The sequence below is a fragment of the Tachypleus tridentatus genome, chromosome 7 (genome assembly GCF_004210375.1).
Source record: "Tachypleus tridentatus isolate NWPU-2018 chromosome 7, ASM421037v1, whole genome shotgun sequence".
NCBI classification, from domain to species: Eukaryota; Metazoa; Arthropoda; class Merostomata; order Xiphosura; family Limulidae; genus Tachypleus; species Tachypleus tridentatus.
Genome location: NC_134831.1, coordinates 8,016,297 through 8,027,030, shown reverse-complemented (window position 1 = coordinate 8,027,030; position 10,734 = coordinate 8,016,297). Strand labels below are relative to the sequence as shown.

At 34.5% G+C, this 10,734-nt stretch overlaps 1 protein-coding gene across 1 annotated transcript in view; it reads left to right on the top strand.

Moving 5' to 3' along the window:
- Nucleotides 1–1,328: 1,328 nt before the first annotated feature.
- Nucleotides 1,329–10,734, top strand: part of LOC143255059 (heparan sulfate glucosamine 3-O-sulfotransferase 6-like) — a 28,216-nt gene continuing 18,810 nt past the window's right edge. Inside the window, exon 1 of the mRNA XM_076510107.1 lies at nt 1,329–2,370. Coding sequence (XP_076366222.1) covers nt 1,817–2,370 — 554 coding nt within the window. The 5' untranslated portion in view covers nt 1,329–1,816. The remainder of the gene's footprint in view (nt 2,371–10,734) is intronic.

The following is a 10,734-nucleotide window of genomic DNA, read 5'->3' as shown; positions in this document are numbered from 1 at the left end:
AACATTTGATGTGTTTGTAAAATTATTTTAATGAAACATTTTTTGTTATAAAATAATCATAGTTACGTAGCAAAATATTTAAAAGAAAAACCTTAAAGTACAGATTTCTGCTCAAAAATGGAACGTGGATTTCACATGACTCAGTTTTAAATTAAGTAGATAAACACATCTATGTCTGTAGTTAAACTAATCCATTCAGAATTCCGTGCCGTAAAACACACCTCCAACTAATCGTAGAGAGATAAAGTATCAGATTTGAAAATAGGCAGTGACGCCAATGTTTTACATGTTTGTACTAGTGATATGAGAGTTAACTGAACGCTGGGCCTCCTCGTTGTTTTAACGACTTTGGGATTTTTATTCCACAGGTTATAAGTGTTTAGATTTCTACCGATGGTGCTGGAGTTCACCTGATGTGACTAAGTAAACCTGATTGTTATATCTATGTTACCTTCATTAACGTTTAACTTATAAACGTCTTGTGTGAAAGCAAAAGAGTGATAGATGTTAAACATACAAAACAACTGAAGCACGCTAAAGAACACCTGGTTTTAGTGAAGTTTAATAACAATAAGTTTTCCAAATAAAACAGTTCTTTAAGGTTTCATTGGGATCTGTCTACTGCAACGGATAAAAAAGATATTTAGTGATGATGGATGTGTTTCAAATGATATCATTCGAAATTTACCAATATATTTACAAATTAGTTCAACAGTAAAGGTCACACCAAGTTTTTTGTAAACTCCAGAATTTTACAAACTCCTGGTACCTCGTACGAAAGAAACGATCTTAACATTCTGTTAAATTTTTTTTTTCTTTTAGCCTGTATCAGGATTATAACATATTCTCAAGTTAGGCATGACTTTTGTAAGCACGCGCATTTATATGCCTAAGAGAATACCATGATCAAGTAATTTGAAAGTTTTGGTAAGAACCTAACAAATGATGCACCTAGCTGATTTAGTTGTTTATATTTTCTGTTGTACTCAGTTGATCCAACAGACTTCAGGATTAGGTGTTTTTTATGTTTCTTGATGTATTCTGTTGATCCAACAGACTTCAGGATTAGGTGTTTTTTATGTTTCTTGATGTATTCTGTTGATCCAACAGACTTCATTGAGATTTAGGTGTTGTTTCTGTGACCTAAAGAATACATAACATCTAGAATGTTACAACCGTTTTTTATTTTGTTCCATTCACAAGATTGTTTGTTTTAACTCAACAGCTGTTTGAATTTTTTCATTGCACGGGGCATTCAACGTCTATTAGAAGCTATAACTACTTCAGTAAAAAACTTCATAGATACTTTAAGCGTCACGAGGAAGCACATCACGTGAAACCACAGCACTGTCTCCTAGCGACTCACCCGTAGCTAATGGCAGCAACATTCGGCTTTTCCTGCTTTCCACTAAACAGGGAACTTCAACAGCCAATCATGTTATGTTGACTCTTGTTCTGTTTCTTGCTTGGGTTGCCCTCCACAAGTGCACTTCTGTTGACGCTGCCAGGAGGTGGTGGTGTATGACGGGTAAATTTGAATGTGTACGTGCATGCTGAATATCTCGTGTTTGGCTCGAGGTAAGATCACGGGAAATCTCGCCAAAGACTGAACCAATGATAATAAGTCCTGAAATATTGCTGGACTAATTTTCCACTGAGGTCCACTTGGACGTTTGTAACGAGTACTATTTTATTAAATTATTATGCTTTTTACATATAGGTTACATCATCCAACATAGATACGATTTCAAACAGATAAATGTTGTTTGTCGAAGTTCAGCTCGTGTAATGAAAAGATTCTAATCCACTGCACAGGATGTTTAGAATTATTAGAGCGGCAATGTCACAGGTGTATCGCCGCCATTGGCGGACTTTCTTAGTGGCAGGACTAAGTTTGTTTGTGATATGCATGTTACTGGTGGATACAGAAACTTACTATTGTAAGTCTAGATGGCAGCAACGTCTGCCTAACAGTAATGAAACGGCGACACGGGCTGAAAAATCACCTTTCATTCAGAGATTGGATAAAAATGTCTCCTTTCCAAGAAAGTATTCTAAAAAGCCTTGGCTCATAAAGAAATACCATTATAGACATCTTGTACAGGACATCTCATACGACTATACGGATTACCCGGATGAATTGGCTTACACATCCCGCCAAACACGTCGGTCTCTTTCACATGCTCCAAACGAGCGGGGCCACAGCAACCAGTGGAAACAACGACTGCCCCAAGCGTTGATCATAGGCGTGAAGAAAGGGGGTACTCGGGCGTTACTTGAGTATCTCCGTCTTCACCCAGATGTCCGTGGTCCAGGTCCAGAACCTCACTTCTTCGACAAATATTATCATCTTGGGCTAGAGTGGTACAGGTAGGAGGGAAGTTCTTGTGGGAAACTGAATTATGTACACAGTTACCTTACTGAGTGTCATCATTGGATTATACTTGATAGTTATATTAGAAAGAACAATATGCTTGTGATATTTTGGTATATGTTTCAATTGATTGTACATAAAACTTGTTTTAGAAAGAACAATATGTCTGTGTTGTTCTGGTATATGTTTAAGTTGATTGTACATAATAGTTGTATTAGAAAGAAAATATGTCTGTGATATTCTGGTAGATCTTTAAGTTGATTGTTCCTAATAGTTTTATTAGAAAGAACAATATGTTTGTGATATTTTAGTATATGTTTAAGTTGATTGTACATAATAGTTGTATTAGAAAGAAAATATGTGTGTGATATTCTGATTTATGTTTAAGTTGATTGTACATAATAGTTGTTTTCGAAAGAACAATATGTCTGTGATATTATGGTATAATTTTAAGTTGATTGTTCATAATAGCTGTTGTAGAAATAACAATATGTCTGTGATATTCTGACCTATGTTTAAGTTGATTATACATGGTGGTTGTTCACGTGATCTGCCCTTTTCACGTGTTACACCTCGTGAAACTATCGACTTAAATATACCTGTTGGAATATTAAACACACAGACCGCCGCCTAGCCTATAAATTATGTGTGTCGTCTTGAGTGTGAACCTCAAGGTTTCTATGCTGTTGGTATAAATATTTTTCATATAATGCCAGCAACAACGAGGGGTCCTGTGTGATATTATATGACATCACACCATGCAGCTATTTATCAGGTGTTCAATGTCTACAGACCGGTTTGGACTAACTTATGAACCGGTTCACTGAACGTTTACATAACCTCGAGCAGCTAATTCAACTGTGAACCGATTTCAAATATCTTTTGCTTATTTACACAGAGAACCCAAAACACTTCCCGCTGTAACAGGTTGTGATAATATGACAATACAAAACCTGTCAAAATTTGGTTTTTAATGAATAGTCATTGTTTTACGACTGGAAAACTATAGGACATCCGGGTAAATTTTTTGGTGTATTTTATGTTCGTAAGGCGTCAACTGTTGTCTCTCTCGTAACTGTTTGAGTGTGTGTAATAGAATGATTAACAAAAATATCAGATTCTTTGTTTATTATTTTCTGATTATTGTTGGAAGATATATTTATTATTTTCTGGTTGTTGTTGAAACATACGTTTACTATTTATTGGTTATTGTTAGAACGTATGTTTATTATTTAGTGGTTATTGTTAGAACATACGTTTATTATTTTCTGTTATTGTTGATACACATAAGTTTGATATTTCTGCAGTAACTGGTAGGTAAAGCAGCCCATTGTGTAGCTTTTTGCTTAAAAACAAACAAACAAAACAAATATTCAGTTAATGTTAATAAATGTGTTTAATATTTCTCCAATATTAATAATACATGTGTCTACTATTTTTCCATTGTTATTAATACGTGTGTTTACTATTTTCCTGTTGTTATTAATAAGTGTGCTTACTATTTTTCCGTTATTATTAATACGTGTGTACTTACTATTTTTTCGTTCTTATTAATACGTGTACTTACTATTTTTCCGTTATTATTAATATGTGTGTGTTTACTATTTTTCCGTTTATATTAATATGTGTGTGTACTATTTTCCGTTATTGTTAATACGTGTGTTTACTATTTTTCCGTTATTATTAATATGTGTGTGTTTACTATTTTTCCGTTATTATTAATACGTGTGTTTACTATTTTTCCGTTATTATTAATATGTGTGTGTTTACTATTTTTCCGTTATTATTAATATGTGTGTATTTACTATTTCTCCGTTATTATTAATATGTGTGTGTTTACTATTTTTCCGTTATTATTAATACGTGTACTTACTATTTTTTCGTTATTATTAATATGTGTGTTTACTATTTTTCCGTTATTATTAATATGTGTACTTACTATTTTTTCGTTATTATTAATACATTTGTTTATTGTTTTTCCATCGTTATTTACAACGCTAAAATCATGGGCTCGATTCCCGAATGTTGTTAACAGACAAATTTCACTTGTTATAAATATTATTTTGTTTTTATATAACAATCATGGAATTCTTTATGAATAATAGACATGGGTTTGCAATTTATTTTTAACTTGTAGAAATGTGGAAAACTTGTGAACATGCAAGACTGGAAGCTATTATAATCTCTTTTTTTTTCACTGATATTAAATACGTCACACTTCCTTGGTATAGACGTAACGAACTTTAATTATTACAGCTTATAAGAAAGAAAATTCGATACAGCCATTTTCTAGAGTAGTTTTAAACTTATCAATTTTTGTTTCTATTTCTTCTTGTTACAAGACGTTTTGCTTGGTCTAGGTGTTTCTCCATCAAACTGTAAACAATTATAAAAGTGGGCGTAGTCTGATGGTTTTGTCCAATCAGAATATTAAATAATGGTGTATTTAGCCAGTCAAAAGAGCAGTTTATGATTTTTGGAAGTGTATGCTGTTTATTTTATTAATTTATAGAGTAACAGGATATCATTACAAGCACAGAAACAAATAAATAATTCCTTCTAATTCAACGTTTCTAATTGCAACTTGGTTACCAATAGAAATAAAATTTAACTTACTATAATACGTATGTTTTAATCACACTGTTTCCTTTCATAAACTGACGTTTAATACATCGCAGTATTGCATTTACGTATTTCTACATCGACGACAAAACAAATATTTTCAGAAACCTACAAACACTCCCCTTTAACTGAACATCGGCTAGGTGTGGCTAGTGGTTAGCGTGCCTCGACTGATAATTTGAGTATAACTTTCTGTTGTCGCAAACACGCGCTTCGCACTTTTGAGGCTGTGGGTGAGCTAAAGGAGTGACAATCAAATTCCACTATTCGATCAGACGAGAACTGTCCAAGAGTTGTTGTTGACTAATTACATTCCCTCTAAATCACCAGTTCAAAATTAGGGACGGTCGTGCGCAGAATACCTTTTGTTTAGCCTTACACGAAGCTTTGAAATGAGAACTGAAGATACAAACTAAAACATATTTGTCATAAATATACTCACAGATTAAAAGGATGTGTCCAAGAGGGATATTGAATTAAGTATTAGGTCTATCAAATTTTTAAACATCAAATTCTATATATAAGGCTTCATAAATTCTAATAATTTAAATAGCGCATTGTATATATATGATAATAATAATCCAACCACACTATATTTATCATCACTATTGTCGAAGACGCGTTTTACTCAATCTGGAGTTCATCAGACTGGCTAGGACACAACAAACATAGCGTTGGTGGGAACGCTATTAACAATTATTATGGTGTGAAAGTTTAGAAAGTAGAACTGCTAAGTTATTAATTAATCAGTTAATTGTCTTAAACATTCTTGTTTTGCAAAAAGAAAAAAATAATAAAAACTGCTTCAATTTTGATTTACTTGTTTGTGATTTGCTAGTTGTTTGATTTACTTGTTTGTGATTTGCTAGTTGTTTGATTTACTTGTTTGTGATTTGCTAGTTGTTTGATTTACTTGTTTGTAATCTGCTAGATGTTTCATTTACTTGTTTGTAATCTGCTAGATGTTTCATTTACTTGTTTGTAATCTGCTAGATGTTTCATTTGCATGTTTATGGTTTGCTAGTTATTTGATTTACTTGTTTGTGGTTTGCTAGTTATTTGATTTACTTGTTTGTGATTTGCTAGTTATTTGATTTAATTGTTTCTGATTTGCTAGTTGTTTGCTTTTTTTATTTTTGGTTTACTTTTCATTTGGAACAAATCTTCAACGTCACATAAGTACCTTTTTAATTTCTTTAGAACTTTCCTACATAGCTTCCCTCCCATACACAAAACGTCCTTAATTTTGAACTGCTACAGGAAATTACAGCTGATAAATAGCGCCACAGGCTAATGTAATCGAACAGTGGAGTCTGATTGTCTCTCTTGTAACACATTCACAGGCTAAAGTGCGAAACTTATTTTGGCGACTCTCGATCACAAGAAACCCACTTGAAATAAAAATATATCTCAGAAAGTTCTGAAATACATTTTTATTTTGGTGGCATTTGAACTAAAACCCGAACCATCGGAATCACAAACGGGACATGCTAAAATTGGACACTTTACCCACTCCCTTATTGACACATCACACTTAATTTAAAATTATGTAAAAAGTAAATGTTGGGTTTTACTTATTTACTAAATATCTTAACATGTTAATACTAAACGTTTACTCGATTTATAAAAGCGCTTTTGAAATAACTTGAAAAATTATATTAATTATTGTTTTGAGCATCTTTACATATAAAACACTTTCTGGAATTACTATTTTTATGGGCTCTCTGTTGACTAAACACTAAGCCTAAGGGCTCATAACGCTAAAATTCAATTTCGATGCAGAAAAGTTTATTTAGTAGTTCTGTGCTGTAAACAAATACTTTTTTTTTTCAGTGGCTTATTTTATTTCCAAATCCTGAGTTGTATATGACTGTATTTTTAGGCTTAATTGTTTTACAACAATGAACTTTCCCTTTTTTGAAAATTGGGTGTTTTTTATTTTAAATTTTACTCTCGGTTTTAACACAACGTGTTACTTGAGCTCACTCACTACGTACCGCTCCCCACAAGTACAACGGTATGTTTCCGGATTTACAATGCTAAGCTCAGGAGTTTGCTTCCCTTTGGTGGGTTCAATAGATAGCCTGATGTGGCTTTTCTATAAGAAAAACACACATACACACTACGTACCTGCTTCTCTGTAACACTTTCTACTCGCTGATTGTCAGTATCGATGTGTCTTAAACCTTAAACTAGAAGATTGTTATTGGTTATTTGATGCAGAGCTACACAATGGGCTGGCTATCTGTGCTAGGCTTAACGCGGGTAACGAACCGGGATTTTCGAGTCGTAAACCCGCAGATTTATTGCTCAACCAAAGGGCGTGGGGAGAAAGGCGTACACCACACGTGCGATAATTTGGGCCACTTAGGGTCTCACGTATAAACTAACAATCGGGAACACCTTCGCTCACACCTTAAGTACTTTTGACATTTCATATTTACCGTTTAATGGAATGAAAGCAAATGTTAAACCTGAAAACAAGAACAAAAATCACGAAGTAAACAGATGTATACGTCACACGTGTTTAATTGTTACTTTTGTGGTTGGATATCTGTGTTGTCACTTTATTCATCGTGTTAAATTATTCTTCTGTTAAGCTCTACTTTTCTGAACCCTCTTAAAGACTTCCAGGATATACCACCTCCAAGTTTGAGAGCCACTGTACTACATAAGTATTTAACAAAATCTAATATACATCTTAGGTGTTATTGGGATTACTGCCGAAAATGTCTCTTAGTATATTCTAATCTTTATAAACAATAATATGAGAAAAAGTAGCTGTAGCCATTACTGAAAACAAGTTAACGTTGGGTTACACCCTAAGTAGGTGACTTGTTTTGATCTACTGGACAGTGCCAAGTTTATGGACTAACAGCGCAAATATTCGGGGTTCGATTCCCTGCGGTAGACACAACAGATAACCGTAACCGTGATAATAGCTATTTTCTCACACCTTCACTAGAGTATAATTCCCTGCAACAGTAATATTGAATCAACTACACTACACAATTTGTATACCATTTGAATATCAGCGATTTTAATTGTTACCAAGTATGGAAACATTTAGTAGACAATTTTTCAAGTATCTTTCTTTGTTCGATACAATTACAAACTGAAAAGCGTAAGATTCGATTTCCTTAGTGGACGTAGCAGGTGCCGCATGTGACTTCGATTTAAAATAACAAAAAATCCATTGAAAATAGCAAAGACAATCATGAATCTCTACGTTCATTTCGATAAAGTCAGAGTATATTACGTTCACTTACACAAGTTCCACGTTCAAGAAATACCACTCAATGTTGTGTTTTGGTACTTCGTCTGTTTAACAGCTGTCTTACCTTGAGTCCAGCGTATGAAACAAGCAAATTGTAAATGTACATTTTTATTTATTTTGACTTTGTTTTAGGAATAATAAAGCTATTGTACGAAACAGGTTTTAATATACTGAACTCGATTTAAAAATATGCATTTCTTAAAACAAACCATTCTATTCTGTTTTTACACAATCACGATCTATTTTATCGATACAAGCTTCGCGTCCAGTTGTCGCAAAAATAACGGTCCTCATTTTGAGGTCTTGAGTGCATTATGAGAGTGACCATTAAATTCCACTGTTTAATTAAAGAACACCAGAGATAGCGGCGGATGCTCTTAACTGCCTGCCTTTTGTTGACGGGTAGCACAAGTTATTTTTATGGGGCTTTGAACAAATCTCTCACAAAACTCTGACAAAAAAAATTTCTTTCCATTTATCAGACGTTTATTCTGTGCCATTGCTTTTGTTTGTTTTTTGAATTCCGCGCAAAGCTACACGAGGGTTAACTGCGCTAGCGGTCCCTAATTTAGCAGTGTAAGACTAGAGGGAAGACAGCTAGTCATCACCACCGAGCGCCAACTCTTGAACTACTCTTTTACCAACGAATAGTGGGATTGATTGGAACGCTCCCAACGGCTGAAAGGGTGAGCATATTTGGTGTGACAGAGATTCGAACCCGCGACTCTCGGATTACGAGTTGAGTGCCTATTCTGTACCAAGACACAATCTAAGAAACAAATCTTGAAATTATTAATTTAAATTTTGATCTTTTAATGATTTCAAACTCAGTCATCTACAAATAAGGCAATTAAAATAACGCTACTACTTTAAACATTGTACTTTGAAATCGTGTGTTTTGTTTTTATTGTAACGTCACACAGCGAGTAGTTCTCTGTCCCACACCAGGACCGAACCTCAGATGTTAGCTTACTGTCGAGACAATGGGAGAACAAATATTCAATTTACTTGAAAGAATTCGAATTTATAGGTTATATCTACACTTTCCAACCCCGGTGACGTCGGAAGGTTTATAGTGTATAAGATTGCGATACTTACGGTGGACACAGTATAGCTAGCCCATCGTGTAAGTTTGGACTTAATAACAACAAACAGGGTACAACTTTGCTGAATCCGTTACTACTCTTGGAAAAAGATTAATATGACACTTAGTACACTATTTATTTCCTGTTGTTTTCGCATCATTTGTCTTGAAATCGAATTATTGAAATTCATAAATAGTATTTTTGTTGTCGTTTTTTTTTGTGTGTGTATTACTATTATAATTGGACGTATAACTGGGTGTAGGAAAACAGTTGTTCCATGTTTTTAGTTTCTTATGTAATGAGACAGAAGCGATCTACAAACAATGTGAAAATAAACATTCCCGGTCCTAAACACAACGGTTATCAGTAACTTTGTCAGTTTACATCTCTTTATTTCGTGCTCTAGTCAGAACAAGACGTCAGAGTCCTTGTTCAAGAATATGACAAGATGCCTAATCTGTCATTTTTTCATTCCCACCCGTCCACCACCCACTCCATTTTCTAAGCTTATCATTTCAAGGACGGTGTCGACGCGTGGGGCTAATTACACAGAGGTATTTCAACCACGTGATCTTGTCGGAACCGCCAAGAACAAAAGCAGGAAGCTGCAAAATGAGTTAAGCGTTGCATCCACCACAGGGATTGAGCCCCTAATTACTTTCTCACCCGGAGGTAAATAAACCAGGCTATTCCAATCGGGTCCATTTGTGTATTCCCGGACTCGGACCCGTAAAATCGATAGATCGGTGTACACAAGACTTGTTTGTTTAGAATTAAGCACAAAACTGCACAATAGGATATTTGTGCTCTGCCCACCATCGGTATCGAAACCCTGTTTTCAGTGCTGTGCTGCTGGGAGGAAACACAAAACTTATACACAAGATAGAAAGTCAGCGTAGAACTGTACTTTCCAAATATGGTTTGTTTTGTTTTGAATTTCGCGCAAACTTGGTCCGGATTCGAATTCGGATTTGCATTCTGGATCAATCTGAAGTAGTCTTATGATGAGAAATGAGGTGAATTTTGGTAAATAACTCTGTAAAGTACCACATTTCAGGTGAAAACTGCTCACCGCACTAGAGAAAAAAATCCGGATCTTGATCATTCTGGATCTGAGAAGGATTTTCTGAGTTTTAGAAGATGAAATTTGACATTATCCTATATAAAAAAATGTAATCGTTTCTTGTTGTATCACCACAATAAAGAGTGATTTCTTTTAAAACATGCTTTCTCAGTGCAATTACACTATGTAACACAAATTTTGTTTCTGGATAGTATGTGTTATTCCTTAATTGCTTATGGCAATTACCTAGTACAGCGGTATGTCTCCGGATTTACAACGCTAAAATCAGCGGTTTGATTCCCCTCGGTGGGCT